Source organism: Acartia tonsa, chromosome 3, assembly GCF_053477335.1.
Source record: "Acartia tonsa isolate MP-2025a chromosome 3, ASM5347733v1, whole genome shotgun sequence".
In the NCBI taxonomy this organism is placed as follows: domain Eukaryota; kingdom Metazoa; phylum Arthropoda; class Copepoda; order Calanoida; family Acartiidae; genus Acartia; species Acartia tonsa.
Window position 1 is genome coordinate 52,458,745 of NC_137262.1, and position 20,268 is coordinate 52,479,012.

The window sequence follows — 20,268 nt, forward strand, 5'->3', positions numbered from 1 at the left end:
AAGGTATTTTTAGTCATAGGTATAAATGATCCTGCAGGTTATGATCCTCCAGGCCTCTAAGTTTCTTTGAAAGTCTCCTTTCACCTAATATTTTACTTTTAAAATAAATGTTTGATATTATATTCCAGTGTTTAAAAAAATCTTGTTTGTTGAACATATAAAAAGAATGTGTTTACTGTGTTAATTAAATGTGTAATTAAAAGCTTGAGCTGGCAGTAATTAACTTACATTAAACAAACTTGTTATTGTAGCTCTTACACATTTTCTACATTAGATTTTAAAAGACACATGGTATTTACACTTTTTGCATTGAATTAACAAAAAGTGTATTATCTTATATTTAAAATATATATTTCAGGGGTTTTCTTTTTCACTCCTTCTCTCCTCATCCCTCATTTTTATGACGTCATAATTTTTTGAGCGACTTTCTTCGTCTTCGTGTAGTAAATAGTATTTCTAATACAATAGATAAGGAACCATGAATCCCTAATAATCAATACGGTAAAATTCAATATGGTTGCAATGGTCCTATAGAAAAATGAAGACTTTGATGTAAATTCTGTAATAACTCAACAGATTAAATAACTAGCTAAGCTTTAATATATCTTATTATCTTTTAACATAACCATCTGCATGGATGCATAGTTTATATAAAATCAGAAACATTCATGTAATTTCCTTGTTTTCTAACAATGCAACTTGGATTTATAAATTAGCTAACATATATAATTTTTATCCTACAAAATGTAGATTCAAAATAAAACATGACTGTAAAAAAAAATATTTTTTTTAGAATTTGTAGCTCAATATAAAGTCAAGCCTGTTCATTAACAATCTTTAAAGAATACACACTTTAGAATATGGACTGACATTCAATTATAATATAATAATCATTGTTATCAAACTATAACAACAAAATTCTTAAAATTTTAGTTTGGATTATGTGAACACCTCATTTCCTGCCTTCAGCATGTCAAACAGAAAAAAAATGTGCAATATCTATTCTGGACATAATCCAGGAATAAAGGATATAAAACAAATTTTGTTACATACATAATTAATTAGTAAAATATATATATTTATGATAACTTTAATGTTTCTCCTTTACAGTGAAGCTTATCTCAGAATACAGGGAAAGCACAAACCAACTTTGTTTGATATCCCCCCCCCCTAATTTAGTCAAGTGCATTAGAGGCCTAGAGTAACATAACATGTGTTATATCATGTCAAACCAGCAAACTGAACAGACATGGTGGACATAGTTTCAAATAATTACAAAAAACAGGTAAATTGGTGAAAAATATGTAAAATAAATTCATGAGGGATTTCACCTTGTTGGGGTAGGTAAGGCCTTGCAGGTCGAGATCCTTGAAGTAAGATTAATATTTCTATCTCTTTCATCAGAAAGTTTAAATAATGCTTAGGTTTAAACAAACACATTGTATTAAAATCTAAAATATTTGTTGGATCTAAAAATCTAAGTGTGTTTCTTAGCCCATTTGTAGCAAGTTTTGCCTACTATGCCTATTCCCTGATTCTATTGCACTTTTCTTAAACCCTGCTAAAATTAATTATCTTCTGGTAATGCAATTTCATTTTGATTTACGGATTTATGTCCAACTTCATTTAACTTACATCAATCCTGAAAAGTGAAGCTGCTCTATATATCAAGGCTTGTCTTTTTATCCCTCAAGAACGTGTCCTAACTTAACTAGTGATTTAAAAAAAATAGTTAGGCGGTGCTTTTAGTAAGTAGTAGATGTAAAATGATTCATAAAATTTAGATATGCAATCGTTTTTTTTTGTAGACCTCTTCTTTTTGAACTTAATAAAATTTGGTTTTAAGGTTTTAAAACGCAACAAAAAAAGAAGAAAATTTCCATTATGAACAAAATAATAAGAGCTTTAATTTGACACATTACTTTTTGAATTCTGTTGGGTAATTATTGAAAAAAATATTCTGTTGAACCACGGTTAATCAAAACTTTAAACTTAGGGAGCTCGTCACGAATGGGTTAAAACAAAATCACAAATGATAGGACAAGTTCTTTAGGGATAAAAAGACAAGCCTTGATGTAAAGAATTTTTAAAATGTATGATAAAAACCATAATAAAATAAGAGTAACTAATCTATAAGAAACACATCAATGACAAGGTTTTTAACGCTTTATTTTTCGGAATTTATTGTCCTTGCACTTCCTCTATTTTTCCCAGGGATAAGACGTTGGATGATAAATTTATGTACCTCCCCAATGGTGTTGAACAAAACTACTCCTTCTATAGATTTACATTAATGGTTAAAAGTTTGTAAACTATTAGTTGGAATGCAACTAATCAAAATTCAATCAAAGTACCAAGAGTTTTTGAGCCAACGAGGTTATAAAACTCTGGGTACCAATACAATTTACAGTCCAATGTCCCCTCCCTTCCTGCTTTTTCTCCAATCACCTTTCACTTTTTTATTTTGTGCAAAACATAAGGAAATATGATGGAAAAAAATCAGATGTCTTTTTTAGATTAATTTTCTTTACTTTTTTGATAATCAATTTTATAGTACAGTGTTGACATCTTCAACTTTATGTACTTTAACAAGTATAACAACATACATAAAAGCAAAGAGTATAAAAAAAACATATAAAATTACAAAGTCAATTCCATTTTAACATGCCCTACTAATTACAATGGAATGAAAAAAGTTACCAAACTATTTGTTTAAAAGTTTGAACACTGCAAGTGGGAAACAAACCTTCCAGATCTTGTGAAAGTTCCCAAAGTTTAAAGCTATTTGAAAAAACATTGAGTAACAGTATAATTTACAGTGAGCCCCCCCCCCCTTCCCCGTTCCTGGCTTTGGTCCACCATTTATAACAGGAAAAACAAATTCTATTATATGAAAAAAATATATTTTTTTTGTGTCTAAATAAAGATCTCGCTAAGCCATAAGTAGTTTGAGTTAACAATTTCAGGAAGGAAAGCTTTAAATAGCTTCTAGGATGGTTTAATTCTATTGAAGTTTTAAATTATTGTCTTGGTATGGTTTTAGGCTATTTTTCTACCAACAAAAAAACTAACCATGAATTATCGTAATACTGCCCAAAAGGTCAACCGATCCAGAGATCATTTGATACTAGGTGAATCTTAACTACTTTTTTTATGAAACATTTTAGAATAAAAATCCGCGAAAATTGTTGAAAAAATGATTGAATTTATTGGTATTATTTCTATTTGAATGAGGGTCACTTAAACCTTGAAAAGAAAACCTTTATTGCAAATATGAAAGAAAAATATTTGTCTTGATTATTTTCATTGGTTGTCCTACAAAACTATTTTAAATGTACCAGAGAGGTAACTGTACTATTATTTTTTGAAGATTTTTCTTTGAATTAAGCAGAGTGTTTAAATGTATAAAGAGAAATTTTTAGCACAAAAAAATAAATTACTAATACAATTTTATAGCTGTTGTATGAATTAATGAAATTTTTTTTTTTCACTAAAATTTGCAAAAATCCAACTTATTTTCTACAAGCTTTTGTTTTTTTAATGTAGCTAATCTAACTAATTCTACTTTTATGCATTAACTTTTGTGTCGCATCAAAATATAGCAATATGGGAATTACAAGCATTTGCAGGAAAAAATATGAATATGCTAAAAGTAGATAAAATGGAGTGTTTTGTCTAAAATAAGATTTTTTTACATAGATTTTACACACATGGATATATCTTTTCAAAATAATTAAGAATAAAAGATTCTAAACTTATCTTATTACTTATTTTTTTTTTCATTATACCTCATTGTTTTTTTTTCAAATGATATATTTGTTTTGTCTAAAACTTTATTGCTTGAGAATTTTGAATCAAAAGTGATGTATAAGATGATTAGTTAATTCTATAAAGTCAAAGATCTTACAATCAAAGATTGTTATTTAGGAGTGATATAATTTGTCTGGCAGCTTTGGCTTTTGTGTAGGTACAAACCACCAAAAACCTAGAGTATGACCTTTAGGAATTCATGAAAGGTACATGTTTATAAATCAGAGTTTGAAATGAATGAAAATGAATGTACCAGCAGAATGTACCAGCTGCAGCAGCAGAGAGTGTGAAGATACTATATACATGTAAAAAAAGGTGTCCAAAATACACAACCAATATCTAAAACGATATAGCATCAAAAAGACGTACAATTTTTGAAATATTATTGTAAGTTTTGCTGAGAAACTTAAAAATTAATGGGGAAAAATAAATATAAAACAAGGTTTTAAGGAGTAATATGGTTACGGACAGACCTAGAAACTTTTGGAGACCATCGTTTTAGATGTCCCAATGCACATCCAAATGACGAGAAAGCACAACATTCTATTTGAATTGGTGCAAGACGAAAGCCTTTTTTCAAAAAGGTATAACAATTTAAAATTTAAAAACTGAAAAAAAATTATTTTTATTCTAATACTGATAACTAAAGTTTGTCTGTTTTGTAAAGTATATTTGGGCGAGGTATGAAAAATATGATCTAATAAAATTTTGCTTGTGTTCTTCTTACAGAATATTATATCAGATATCCTGCAGGGAAGAGACAATATACAAATATTCTTTATACTAAGGTACCCATTTGTAAGCATTTTGGGGAGGGGAAAAGATATTTCATTCTGAATCCTATTGATGTATATTTTAGATTGGATATATACCTTTTAATACAGGTTAACTCACATACAAAATATGATGCATACATTTTCATATAGACAATTTCGATTATGTGTGCTCTCTTTAAACAATATAAAATTTAAAGGATTTTTTACAAAAAAATTGAAAGATTTTTTGAAAAATATTTTGTAAATTTCTATTCTTTGCATCCTTTATCCTGTACAGTTTTTCTTCAAGGACAACATCATATGAATAATAAGCCTAGACAATGTAGGCTAAACATTTAAAATAGAGAAATATAAAAATTTAAATCAATTTGTGTTTGTTTTTGTTTTTTAAAACCTCTCATGCTCTTGCTTGAGAGAGAAAGAGAGAGTGAGAGAAATAGAGAGAGGGAAAGAGAGAGAGGGAGAGAAATGTGGGAAAATGAGTGTCCTTAATTATAAAACCTTAAACCAAATTAGATAATAAGTAAATTTGTTGCTTAATACAAGAAAATAATATCGAAAAAACATCCATTTATTTCAACAAAGACAGTATATGACTTTTTATAACTCTTTATAACTTTTTATATTTATTTATATTAATTTATATTGATCAATATTTTTTAAAACCTTTGAATTTTTTCTCTTTTTTAATTCTTTTAAAAATTTAAAACCACCACAGGACAAATATGTATATACCCTAAAGAGTAGAATCCAATCGGTTCAGTGGTTACCGAGATCTTAAGCTTCAGACGGACGGACGGACGGACAGACAGACATCATTTTACTTTGTATTATAGATAAATTATACATTAAACCACACACTTGCAGAGTAACTTCGCTACTAAAAGCTTCTAACCTTTCTATAAGTCTGACCAAGCTTAAGATTAAAGGTAATATTTGAAGCCAATTTAATTTTGTTTAAATTGGATTTAATCTGGTGCAAGTAACCTTGATAGTCATACTACTGCAGGGCATATACCATTTAATTCAAGCTTTAGAGGGATAAGTACATGGAATTTAAATTGACTTCGTGTTTTAAGAAATTATTTTGCTTAAATGCTTAATCTGCTAGCTGGCGTAGTAGGGTCTCAAAACCCATTTGGTCTACCTTCCTCTCTTTATCACACTCTCAAGGTTCGCATCCCATTGGCAAAATCACGTGCACGCGCCTGTCTAAGACGTTTCATCATATGCAAGAAGTTAAAAATTTTGGTATCTTTTATTTGTCGTTTAAATCTGTTCTCCTGAGTCGATGCCAAGGCATCCTGTCTTATCAAACTCAATATTATAATAATTTGTCGGAGTTAAGCCAAAGTTATAACATAAAACAGATGTTATCATTTCTTACATATTATCTTAATGTTGCTATAAAACTTATTTGCCAGTAGTTATTCACATCAACATAAAAAACAACATTATGTCTAGCTTAAGATTACAATAATTTCCGGTTCGATTGAGTTCTCTATTTAGGGAACCTTCACATATGTTCAGGATTGGATTTAGGCTGCTTTATTTAAGTTTTTAGATGGTTTTATGCTATTTGTCTGACCTTTACTACCCTTCAAATACTAAGCTATTAGATGCTTGGGGCGCAGTTGCTAATGATATTAAAAAGAATCCTCTAAAGGCCAAGTAACGCTGTTCTAAGAATGTCAATTTGACTAATACTAAGCTATAGTCTATTGAAAAATTAAAACACGCACCAACAAAAAAAATTTGAGTCAAATTGCCTCAAACTGAAATCTTAAAATAAATCTCCTTTTCCCGTTGTTCCTGTGTTGGTGGCACTCTAAAGATAATGGAAGGCTGAAGTTTCAGGTAATCTACCCAGATTATCTATACAAATTGACTTCATTCAATTTCAACACAAACTTTGTTTTAGCCTTTTACCCAATGGATCTATTAATCTATGGATATCATGTTGAAAACACAAACAAACATCCTTTTTTATGTTACTATTAAATGAATAACCACGAAAATTGAAAAAAAGGTGAATAATTTTCGTTTTTGTTTTTTTACTTCATTTCGAGCATTTTTAGGTAATAAGTAGTTTTGCAGGGTTTGGGCACTGCAGGTATAGGTAGGTAATAAGTAGTTTTGCAGGGTTTGGGCACTGCAGGTATAGGTAGGTAATAAGTAGTTTTGCAAGGTTTGGGCACTGCAGGTATAGGTAGGTAATAAGTAGTTTTGCAAGGTTTGGGCACTGCAGGTATAGGTAGGTTATAAGTAGTTTTGCAGGGTTTGGGCACTGCAGGTATAGGTAGGTAATAAGTAGTTTTGCAAGGTTTGGGCACTGCAGGTATAGGTAGGTAATAAGTAGTTTTGCAGGGTTTGGGCACTGCAGGTATAGGTAGGTAATAAGTAGTTTTGCAGGGTTTGGGCACTGCAGGTATAGGTAGATAATAAGTAGTTTTGCAGGGTTTGGGCACTGCAGGTTTAGGTAGGTAATAAGTAGTTTTGCAGGGTTTGGGCACTGCAGGTATAGGTAGGTAATAAGTAGTTTTGCAGGGTTTGGGCACTGCAGGTATAGGTAGGTAATAAGTAGTTTTGCAGGGTTTGGGCACTGCAGGTATAGGTAGGAAATAAATAGTTTTGCAGGGTTTGGGCACTTCAGGTATAGGTAGGTAATAAGTAGTTTTGCAGGGTTTGGGCACTGCATGTATAGGTAGGTAATAAGTAGTTTTGCAGGGTTTGGGCACTGCAGGTATAGGTAGGTAATAAGTAGTTTTGCAGGGTTTGGGCACTGCAGGTTTAGGTAGGTAATAAGTAGTTTTGCAGGGTTTGGGCACTGCAGGTATAGGTAGGTAATAAGTAGTTTTGCAGGGTTTGGGCACTGCAGGTATAGGTAGGTAATAAGTAGTTTTGCAAGGTTTGGGCACTGCAGGTATAGGTAGGTAATAAGTAGTTTTGCAGGGTTTGGGCACTGCAGGTATAGGTAGGTAATAAGTAGTTTTGCAGGGTTTGGGCACTGCAGGTATAGGTAGGTAATAAGTAGTTTTGCAAGGTTTGGGCACTGCAGGTATAGGTAGGTAATAAGTAGTTTTGCAGGGTTTGGGCACTGCAGGTATAGGTAGGTAATAAGTAGTTTTGCAGGGTTTGGGCACTGCAGGTATAGGCCCTGCAAAGGTATGATTTTATTTTATCAGATTTTTCAGTCAGTTTTTCAAGTACTTATTTTATAGTAATTCAAACAAAAAAGGATCTATACCTTACTTAATTCAATTTAAAAAATCTATCTGAGATAATTCTTATTTTTATTTAAATCTTAATGCTTTATCCACTTATAATTTGTATATATTTTCCACTCTTTTTCCTTAAAAACTGTTAGGTTAAAGTAAATCCATTCAATTGGTTTTTATTATACAAAATAATGGTAACTGCTTAAAATCAATATGAAATAGGCAAGGTAAATTTAAATTATTATAATAAAGTGTTTTATTTTTTGGAATAGTATTAAAATTTATTGATAAACCTATCCCACATATAAATGCAACTTCCTTTTACATGGGTAAATCTATCTTAACAGATAGGCAAACCATATAATTTTTATAGTGAATAAGTATATTTTCAGTATTGCTTCGAAACCGATAAATATTCGCAAGATTAGAACCGGTTCTTCGCCATACTAAAAAATCATATATAGCACCATATTACAGATACTTTCAACGAAAACTAAAATATCTCGTGACTTCGGCCCCTCTGGTAAAGCAAAACTGGTTTTTTATCTTATAATTTTTCTTTTTAATATCCGCGGAAAGCTGATACTATAAATAACTATTGATGCACAGCGTGGTGTCTTAACGATATGCCATATAGACTCTAAATGTATAAAACTACAATTTTAGCATAAAAACAAATTTAAAAATATCTTACCTTGAGATGTCGTTCATAGTTGTTGAGCATTCCTTTGTTATTTATCCCGTTTAGGTCAACACTGTTGGAAAAATTACTAAAATAACATGTTCTTCGAATATCTATCTATCACTCTATTTTTCATATCTATCTTTCAGTCTAATTGTCCATCTACCTACCTGTTTTTGAGTAATGTCTATCTATCCCTACTAATTAAGAAATGTTCGAAATCTTTCAAAAAAAATCAAATATTCATCGTTTTTACTGTAAATGTTTCTAGGTTTGATATTTTTTTGGTTATACCCGTCTATCTATTTAGTTCTATTTAATTAATCTATCTATAAAATTACCATTTCTCATTCCCAAACTGTTTTTGTCTGGAAAAAGAATATTTACATTTTATATTATGCTTATAATTTTCTCCTTTCTCATTCTTTATTCTTAATTTTTTAGAAGTAATATAATCAGATAACGATTTAATTTTATGACAAAGTTACTGATAATGAAAACTAAACATTATGTCCAATAGCCAAAGATACATAAGAGCAGGAACAAGGAACAGTGATTCTGACAAACAATTATAAATGAAAATTTCCCAACAACCCACTTCCTTTTAGTTATAGCACAAAACAAGTTTCACACCAAGTGGCGTACCACTAAATATCCTAATCTTAAGCAATTTCAAATTGAATTAATTTGCTGAATCCTAGCCCCTTTAAAATGAGTTGTCCCTATTTCAGGACCAACAGATTCTACTTATTAATTCAAGCCAGACAATTTAAATAAATGAATCTTATTTACAAAAATGACTATAAACTATTAAAAAGATAAGTATCAACATTTTTCAACAATATCGTGCCATTATCATAATGTACTCACACAAAAAAGTACACTATAAAGATTACTATTTTTTCATCGACTTATTGTTAATCAAAAATAATTCAAAGCAACATACATACAATAGGACATAACCTTTGTAAAAATAATAAGGTACATGTTTAACATTTATTTTATATAATAAATCACAAGATTTTTTTAACTTAATGTTTTTTACTCATCTTTTTATCTAAAATATTGGTTGCTGTGTTACTAATGGCAAAATTGTATTAGATATCTGATCGTATTATAAACAGCTTTCCTCGGATATTAAAATGAAAAATTTTAAGATTATACCACTTAAATAGCCCCGAGGGACATATAACTTGTATAAATGTTATGACTTTCATTTTAATATTCGTTGAAAATATTTTATAATACGATGCTGAACATGATGTTCCAGTATGGCTGAGAACCGTTTCTAATCAAGCGGATATTAATTGGTTTGAAAGCCATACTGGAAATATTTTTTAACAGTGTAAAGACAAACTAAAATAAAAAGTTTAGTGAAAACTTTGCCTCATTTCCAAAATGTTTTTGTCTCTAAAGTCTCAATAAAAGTATTGATGAAGAAAAAAAAGTAAAATAAGTCTCAATTTTTCCAGGGCTTTAGGAATTGAAATATGTCAAACTTTGAAGCAAGATAATTCATATCCATAATTAACGCAACAATAGCAAACAAGGAAATAAAAAAACGCCAGAAAAAAACATATATTTGTATAAAATTAAGAAATATATTATAAATCAAATCAATGACAAACCAGCAAGATAATATTCTCAGAAGGACTAACGGACGTTTGAAGAAGAAAAAATCTACAAAAAGCTAATAACACCTATTAACAAGCTTAATTATTTTTTTTGTTGCATGCTGCTTCTCTACTTATGGCCATAATTGTCCTTGTTTTTTTGTGATTTTAACTTTTTCGTTTATCCCTAAGTAAAGTAAACCTTTTACACAATATTGTGCTTCTACTCAGGAATCTAAAGGGATAAGACAATGACAGTTAAATTGATGTACATCCCCAATGATGATTCATAACCCCTTCTGTAGATTATAATTATTAGTTGAAATATTTGAACACTTAACGTATCAAAATACAATAATAGTCCCCTAAGTTGTTAGGACAACTAATAAGAAAACGTTAATATAAAACTTTGGGGACTTAATCAGTTCAATGTCCCCTTATTCCCTAGCTTCTACCATTATGTACTTTATAAACTACTAGCGGCTACGCCCCTAGAAGCCTCTAGGGGCACTTAAGGTAGGAGGGTGAAATGTCGACCTCGTCCCATTTTAGATTTGAGTTTCAAAAGAGTACAAAAAATATTTTTTTTGTTGGGGGGGAGGGGGGTGAAGACACCCTCCTCAAAAATAGTTTAAAACCTTCCCAGGACCTATAAGGAGCTTCACTGTAAAGGAGAACAATATCTGTTCAGCGGTTAGCGAGATCCTTCGGGACAGACAAAAAAACGCTCACTACTTTATATAATAGGATATATAAAGGGAAGTTGGAATTTACATGGAGAAATTGTTTCAATAGGAGGTTTGTCATTTAAAATACTTTGATATCACAGATGCTATGAAATTCCTGTATTGGAAGGACAGGCGGCCTGTTAATTATAAATATTAAGAGTAACAACAACCCACCCTTTTTAATTGTCAAGACTTTAGTTGAAGGAATTCTTTTTCAACGTGAAGAAAATTAATCAAAATCCTAAGTAAGGGAAAACTTATTGAAACAAATGAAAACAAAATTAAGACAGTTCAAGATGGAATAGCTAATTACTTTACTGAACACGAAGACCTTTTGTAGTTACTAGATTCTAGTTATGCTTTGAAATTTGAAATCGAAAATAAAACCAAGTTATATGCATTTTACTTTGACGTGGGCAATGGTCGGTCGGTCTTGAGGGCAAACACTTTTTTCAACTTAGCTACTAAAAACTATATTTCTATTTACCCTCTTTATAGTGTTACTCCATGGTAATTTTATCCGTCAAGATGTCAGTCAAAATTTCAAGTAAACTTTGTGGAAAACTGGTTTCAAAGATTCCAGCAATTATATTTTGAAATAATTTTAGCCAAACAGTCTGGAAATCAAATACTGCTGAAGTAACTAAAGTCTTAAATATTCATTATAAGGAGCGATAATTAAAGACATCTTGGATGCCAGGGTTTAGACCCGTTATCGAACACTTCATACCTGTATTATCAGGGGGGAAGGGAACAATGGGCTGTTCATTCCACTAGTCCCCAAAGTTTTATAATAACGTTTCTTATTCGTTGGCTTAACAACTTTTGGGTCTTTTATTGAATTTTGATTGGTTGGTTCATTAGATGAGTGTCCAATCGTTTAAACAACTAATAAGCTACAGAAGGGCTAAATTTGTGTATTATAATTGGGAATGTACATAGATTTATCCGCCATTGGTATTAAGAAGTATTGTACAGTTTGCTTCGAACATTTAACTTTATTATAAAAACACTCTTGGAAAATCCTTTAATATTTCTTTAGACGGCAAGAAAATGTCAAAGCAAAAATTTAGCCATCATAACAGTATAATGATATTTTAAAACAATTCAAAATAGTTTCACTCTTTAAATATTAATTATATCTAGCATGACAGTTAAAATAAGTTATCTTGTTGTAAAAAAACTCTATAAGTTTACTTTTATCCTCTCACACTATTCTATTAAAATCATCTCATTTGAAAATTTGTTTAAAGGTGTTTTTGAATTGATAGCCGTTTACCACTTATTTTTAAATTCAAATAGCAAACATACATTATCCCATTAAAGTTTATTTTACATAATGTTTATAATTAATGCTAGTGTTATGAAAGTTTTGTATCCCTGGCTTTTGTAAGTCGGGACTGATAATGAATGTTGCAGACATGGAAAGGTACAGATATTCTACAAACAGAATGATAACTCTTGAAACTTTGATTACTAATCTAATAAAAGATAAACGTTCTTTAAGAAGATAAAATATTTGTTCAGCGGTTATTAAGATCCTTCGCTACAAACAGAAAAACCTTACTACTTTATATAATAGGATAAACCTACTTTAAGAAGATAAAATATTTGTAAAGCTGATTTTTTAATAAAGATTTCTTATTTGTTATAAACATAAGGTAATTAAAGCTAAGTTATACTTAAAATAACAGGATGTTTGTCTATGTGTGTAGCAAAGTATCTCGATAACATCCAAACCGATATGGTTCTCCTTTATAGTGATGCTTCTTAAAGGTCCAGGAAAGGTTTATAACTGTTTTGGGTAAATGTTTTGTTGATTTCTGCATTTATTTCAAATATTATTTTTTACTTTGTTTAATTGTATCTTTTATAAAAAACATTAATGAACTTTGATTGATGTCTGTCTAGCTATTTTTGTTTCAAATTAAACTTTTTTTTATTCCTATCCTTGCATAACAGGAGGAGGGTGGTTATAAAAAGTTTCATATCGGATATTGGACTCCAAGTCTTTATAAATAAAAGGATAGGTCAATGAAAAAAAACTTTTATTTAATTAAATAAAGTCAAAAAGATGTATCATCCACATAAATAAGCATTTCATTGCAAAAAACGCGATATTGGGTTTGTTTAAATATCCATTTAATTAGGTTTTTTCAAGAATTTCATGCGTGGAAAAATTTTTCAAACGTGTGAACCATTTATTTTGATTTAAATGGTACATAAGATTTTTATTTAAATTCATTTTTTGGACCCGTGTGAATTTCTTTTTAACGTGAGAACCATTTAATTTTCATAAATGACACACATAATTTCATATTTCTGATGCGTGGGAAAAAAGTATGAGATGAGAAAATAATCTACATTTCCACTATATCTTTGAAACCGATTAATATACGTTGGATAAGAACCGGTTCTTCGCCATACTGAAAATTTATGTACAGCATCGTATTATATTCAGTTTTCTACGATTATAAAAATGTACAGTAAAAAACTGGTTTTAATCTTAAAATTGTACATTTTTATATCCACGGAAAGCTGTTAATAATACGATGCGATAAATAACTATGCACATGAGATATTTATTTATAACTAATTATTACAATCATATAATGTGACCAATCAAGAAAACAAGAAAAAGTTACTGCTATTAGCCATACGGGTTCAGTTGGTACAACATAGCTAAACATATGGTTGCCTATCGCTCGATCATTTAAAACCTTGGGATTTAAATATCCATTTATGCTAAATTTTGTTTGCTTAAATAACTCAGTTAAAGGGATAACATATCGTCAATAAGTCGATCTTAGGTCTGACATAATTACTTATAATATTATTTCATCCAATTATTTTCAATCTCATATAGACGACATTATCCCTTGAAATATTACTGTAATATCAAAAGTTTTGAAAGGATAAATTGAAAGGAAAACTGCAATTACCTATCCCCTTTAACCCTGCAAAGATTTACAGTTATACAAACATTTTACATAACAGAAGGGGACACATAATTTTAGTCATTGTTTCTTTTAAAAAATTAAAATAATGTAAAAAATTTCATACACTGTAATTTTAATGGCAGGGAATATTTTTATCTTGGTTCAGGAATTGATTAATTCCTTTTTCTAAGATTTCTTATAAACAAGGATGACAACATCCATAAAAGCGAAGCTCTGAAACGGTAGGACAAACGGACATTAACACTTGTATAATGTCAGAACTGAATAATCAGAATGCGAATGTATAAGAGTCAAAGCAAAATTGTAAATAAATTTGTTGAAAAACTGCTTGATACAGGATAATGATTATGGACATACTTACATTTTAGGACTTGATTATAGAGTTGCTTCGCTTATAATATTGTACTTTGTTGTCCCAGGAATCAGTATACCAAAAATCAGACCAATCGGATAATTAGGTCACATACAAATTTGTTGTTAAAAATGTAAAAAAAATCAACATGTTTTAAATGGACGTACGGACATTCTGGTAATGATTATAGAGTTGCTACGCTTTCTAACTCGTACCTAACTATTACAGGAATCACCATGCAAAATTTGAAATCAATAGGACAATTCTAACATGCTTAAATTAACGAAAAAAGCTATTTAAAAAAGTAAAAAAATCAACATGTTTAAAATGGACGTACGGACATTTTGGTAATGATTATAGAGTTGCTACGCTTTCTAAATCGTACCTAACTACTAAAGGAATCACCATGCAAAATTTGAAATCGATAGGACATTTCTAACATGTCTAAATTAACGAAAAAAGCTATCCGTGACGGACGGACGGACGTACGGACGTACGGACGGACGGACCGACCCTAATTATAGAAAAGCTTCGCTTTTAAAAAGTCATTTTATTTATATCACTGAAATAAAATGAAAAGGTTTGAAGTGATTATTATACTTTAAACCTCTTTGATTAACCACCTTCTTGTTCCATTATACTTCTTTTTTGCAATCTTTAATACAAACGCTTTTTAAAACCGAAGTTTTTTTATAATTAGGGTCGGTCCGTCCGTACGTCAGAACGTCCGTAACGGATAGCTTTTTTCGTTAATTTTGGCATGTTAGAATTGTATTCAAGCAGTTTTTCAATAAATTTACCTACAATTTTGCTTAGACTCTTATACATTTATATTCTAATTATTCAGTTCTGACTCTATACAAGTGTTAATGTCCGTATGTCCTACCGTTTCAGTGCTTCGCTTTTATGGATGTTGTCATCCTTGATAAAATATGTGTGTAAAACTCGAGAAAACCTGATTGTTAAAAATATGAAGTGTATGTACAAAACCTGACCCTAAATTAACTACTCTACACCAGGGATCTAAAGGGATAAGACAACGTCCGATCAATTGATGTACATCCCCAATGATGATACACAAAATTACCCCTTCTCTAGATTGAAATTGGTGGTTGAAACGTTCGAACACTCAACTTAATGATCCAGCCAATCTAAATTCACTAAAGTCCCCAAAGTTGTTAAGCCAACGAATAAGAAAACGTTAATATGAAACTTTGGGGACTAGTGTAATAAACAGCCCATTGCCCCCTGTCTCTCTCTCTGTCTCTACACCATTAACCTTGCCCTTGCTTTATTTACGCTTCATTTAACATTCATATGAGTATAAGGACGCACTTACCTCCCACAGGAAGCTATTATAGTTATCTGTCAAGAAGCAAAGCTACTCTAAAAGTGCACAACAAGTTTTTGGGACATATGTACTTGTGGGCAACAATGGATGAAGAATACATAGAAATTATGACAGGCGAACTTTTGTTGTCAATTTGGGTTGCTACTATAGTCCTAACTTATTGATCAGTACGTTCCTCCAGTATTGGGGGAGGGGATAAGAAAAAAAGGATAGGATGGGGGTATCGTTATATTAGTCAGCTGGAAGAACATTTTATCATAGTAGGCAAAAATCTCTAACAATATCCACGTTTTCTTTATCCATTGGGGCAACTAAAATATGTTTGTTAGTTATCAGGAAAAACCATATTTCAACATAATGGCTTCTACCGTCAGCGTAATTGTTATTTGCATTCTACAAAAAGAAAGAAAAAACTAGCCAATATAACCATGCTTATTTCATATGAATTAAAATGTACAACACATTTGAAACTTCTGCATAGAGAAAAAAGTTTACTTTTTCATTCTTTGATTCGATTAGTTAAATGCAAAAAAAGCAATATAACCGTTAAATTAAATGTGAGCCAGAAATTACAAAACATATATTTGTTTTTATCTTGGGCTAGAATTATTTTTTTAAATAGAAATTGATAGTCTAAAAAATTTGAGAGAAAGCAACAAACAATGAAAAACAGTTTTTGAGTGTCATATTATGAATTTAAAAAAAAAAAAAAAAAAAAGAGTTTTAAAAAAGATTTTCCATATTCATATGTTGAAGTTACCTTTTAATCAATCAAATCTTTTGTACTATGAAAAAATATTATGACTTGCATTGTAATTTATTTTATACTAGCGGCTTCGCCCCTAGCCTCTAGGGGCTTTTATTTAAAGGTTTAGGGGAGAATTTTAAAAATTTTGTTTACATTTTTTTAGATATTTTCTGTATTTTATAACATTTTATAACTCTTTATATCATTTTATAACTCTTTATAACATTTTATAACTTTTTATATTTATTTATATAGATTTATATTATTTAAAACCTTTGAGTTTTTCTTTTTTTATTGTTTTTAAAATTTCTTTGCCATTAGCCTTTTTGGAGCTTCGCCCCTACAGGAGAAGGAAGTTTTCACAATCTTTTTGAATTTGATAAAACAAAGTTTAAAAGAAGAAAAATAATTAAAATTATAAAGAAAATATAAAAAAGTATAACAAAATATAAAAATATATAGAAAGATATAAAAAGATATAAAAATATATAAAAACATAAAAAACATTAAAATAAGAAAAAAAATTGAAATTTTTTTTTGGGGGGGTTGGGGGTGTCCCACCCCCCAAGAAAATAGCTTAAAACCACCACAGGACCAATAGGTATATACCCTGAAGAGTAGAATCCAATCAGTTAAGTGGTTACCGAGATCTTAAGCTTCAGACGGACAGACAGACAGACACACAGACGGACGGACGGACAGACAGACATCATTCTACTTTGTATTATAGATTAAAAGAAAATATAATTCCTACATGTCTTTGTTATGAATAGTAACCTTTTAGGCTAATGGCATTTTATTTCTAGGCAACAATGACAACATTAACATGTTATTCGAATAAAACAAATTTATGTTATGGCTCCTCTATAATGACGTATTTCATTTAAAATTCGATTTGTTTTGATTCAATTTTAAAGATTTAAACTACAAAACTAAACGGAAAGTAATTAATTTTGTTTCATTAATTTTATGTTTTGGTATAGTGTATTTTTCCTTTACACATATTATCCCTTTGGTTTTAGATAAAACATCTATCTTTTAATAAATTAAATATTGATTATTTTTCTTACTTACAAAGTTTGTCATGAAACTTTTGCACAGTCATGTCCTTGTTTATTATAATTCAACAAGGTTAACTTTAAATTTGCTACAAAGCAGCTACCTGAGTTTAATTTAACTTAAAAGAGAAAATCCTGGAAAATAAAAGCTCACAAAGTAGTTTTATTTTCTTGGAAAGGAAATTATGAATATGCAATCTCCTTAGTTGTCAAACTTAATATTAAAAGTGGACTCTCCAACAATGGACTTGAAGCATTTGACCCCTTGATTATAAATGATTTACGGAGTGTAACTATCAAAAGCCTCTATCAAGTCTAAAAACAGATCTAAAAAGTTGTCTTTATAAGCGAAACAATGTACTCAAATATCTCAAAACAACTTTTGGAAAGGACAAATGTTACGAAAAAAAATCTGTTTCCTAAATTTCCCCTTTTGAAAAATTATATTCTTATAAATATAAAACTGTTTTTGAAAATTTTATGAATTGTATTTTGAAAAAAAATATAATTTAAGACTGTTATATTGACTACCTTCTTACTTAGCTATGTGCTTCCACTAATTATTTATCATTCTATCTTTAGCTAACATTTATCTACTTTTTAAATATATCTCTATCAAACTCATTATATCTATAAGTATGCATCGTTCTATCCCACTATCTATCCAGCAGTTTTTGCTATTCTTCTATCAAACTATCTAACTAACTTGATTGCTATTTTTCTATGTCTAGAAATTTAATTTGAAGAACATTCCTGAGCATTCCACCACTTTTCCTCCGGCAGGAATGGAAAGAGTGAATTGGAGGTGCTCCCATCACCTAGATAGATACATACAAATAGATATCTAGACAGATAGATAGACAGAATTATATATCTAGATAGATAGATAGGCAGGAATGGAAAGAGTGAATTGGAGGTGCTCCCATCACCTAGATAGATACATACAAATAGATATCTAGACAGATAGTTAGATAGAATTATAAATCTAGATAGATAGACAGGCAGGAATGGAAAGAGTGAATTGGAGGTTCTCCCATCACCTAGATAGATACATACAAATAGATATCTAGACAGATAGATAGACAGAATTATATATCTAGATAGATAGATAGGCAGGAATGGAAAGAGTGAATTGGAGGTGCTCCCATCACCTAGATAGATACATACAAATAGATATCTAGACAGATAGATAGACAGAATTATATATCTAGATAGATAGATAGGCAGGAATGGAAAGAGTGAATTGGAGGTGCTCCCATCACCTAGATAGATACATACAAATAGATATCTAGACAGATAGTTAGATAGAATTATAAATCTAGATAGATAGACAGGCAGGAATGGAAAGAGTGAATTGGAGGTGCTCCCATCACCTAGATAGATACATACAAATAGATATCAAGACAGATAGATAGATAGATAAAGATAAAAATCTAGACAGATAAATATGTAGATAGAAATAGATATCTAGACAGATAGATAAATAGAAATAGATAGATAGACAGATATATAAATAGAAATAGATAGATAGAGATAGATAGATAGACAGATAGATAGTCAGCAATGAATATATTGTTTAATTCTAGACAGTTTGAACTTAACACAATGTTTGATAGTATAACAAGAATAAACCTGTTTAGGTGTAGCAGAGCTAGCACTGTGTGCCCGTGCTCTAACAAAAGAGAGCACTGGGCCACCATCTTCTATATACAAGCATCACAAGTTACAAATCAATTTTATAACAATTAATATTTTAATTTTAAAACACTAAATTAACAATGATCACTTTGGTTTATGACAAATAATTTAATTTAACCACAGTGGCAGAATGTGATTAAAATGGTCGGATTGTTGTTATGTTAATTTTCACTAAAATGTCACTTTTTATTTGGGTGGAATTTTTAACTTTGGAGTTTTCAAAGTTTAACCTTGGAATGATGAATATTTGTGGACATATTCAATAAAAAATGTCTGTAAAAAAGCGCAATACTGTAGTTAATTGTTTTATGTGAATCAAAATTATAACTTGTTGATAAAAATTCTAGAAATTCAATTTTTGTTTTTGAGGGCAAAGTAAACCATTAAAAATTACAGTTTCTTTAATAAACTCATAAATAAAAAAGTGTTCCAGAACCATAGATTAGTTGTAAATAAGAAATTATTTAATATTTTATAGATTTTCAGTTTGATTTTGGAAGATCTTAAAAAGAAAAGCCCTAGCTGATTCAGCTAAACTTGTTCATTTTAAGAACCTATCTCTTTTGTTTGAAAGATTATTATATTTTCTGGATCCACAATATTCCTGAGACTCACTGTGCCACATTATGTTCTTGCTCTTGTTTAGAAACACACATTTGATCATTTTCAATTCTGAAATTATAAAACATGAAAGAATAACATAAAGGAGGAGGGGGAGTTGGAATCAGTGCTTTAATGGCACTTTGTGCAAACTCACCTTTTATTTCAGCAAAGTATAAAAAATCATTTAAAATAATATAGAATACATCTCCAGAACAAACTGTTTAACAAATTCTAACAAAAATGTACTTAGTCATCTTTTTATGAATAAAATGGTCTCATTATTTTCAAATATTCCATAAAAGACCATAAGCTGACAATACAATTAGACCAATGAGTTATAGACTAAACAAACTTCATGAAGATGAAATTATTTTATGACGAAATTGAAAAGTTACTCTATTTCTTTTTTTATAATTTGGATAAGTAATGAAAAAGAAAATAACATTGGGATAAAGTTGGGGGAATTGGAAAAAGACACTTACATTTTAAAAATGCTTGATTACAAAAATATAAAATTCTTAAAAGAATTGTTAATCTAACTCTACTGCATAAAAGTGGCATTGAATGCCTGGAAGCCATACCCACCACCCACCCAGGCTACAAAACCTATAATTTATCATCTTAATGCAAAACTTGTATGAAATGCATCCCCTTTTTATCTACCACAACCA

At 30.0% G+C, this 20,268-nt stretch overlaps 1 protein-coding gene across 2 annotated transcripts in view; it reads right to left on the reverse strand.

The window, feature by feature from the left end:
* The window catches only part of LOC145314561 (ATP-sensitive inward rectifier potassium channel 12-like), a 100,218-nt gene extending 80,550 nt beyond the window's left edge, over positions 1-19,668 (reverse strand). For both annotated transcript variants that reach the window (XM_080154530.1, XM_080154529.1), the window contains exons 1-4: positions 19,610-19,668; positions 18,929-19,224; positions 18,050-18,114; positions 8,499-8,574 (exon numbers count right to left, since the gene is read on the reverse strand). In XM_080154530.1, coding sequence (XP_080010656.1) covers positions 8,499-8,574; positions 18,050-18,111 — 138 coding nt within the window. In that variant the 5' untranslated portion in view covers positions 18,112-18,114; positions 18,929-19,224; positions 19,610-19,668. The remainder of the gene's footprint in view (positions 1-8,498; positions 8,575-18,049; positions 18,115-18,928; positions 19,225-19,609) is intronic.
* Between the last annotated feature and the right edge of the window lie 600 nt (positions 19,669-20,268).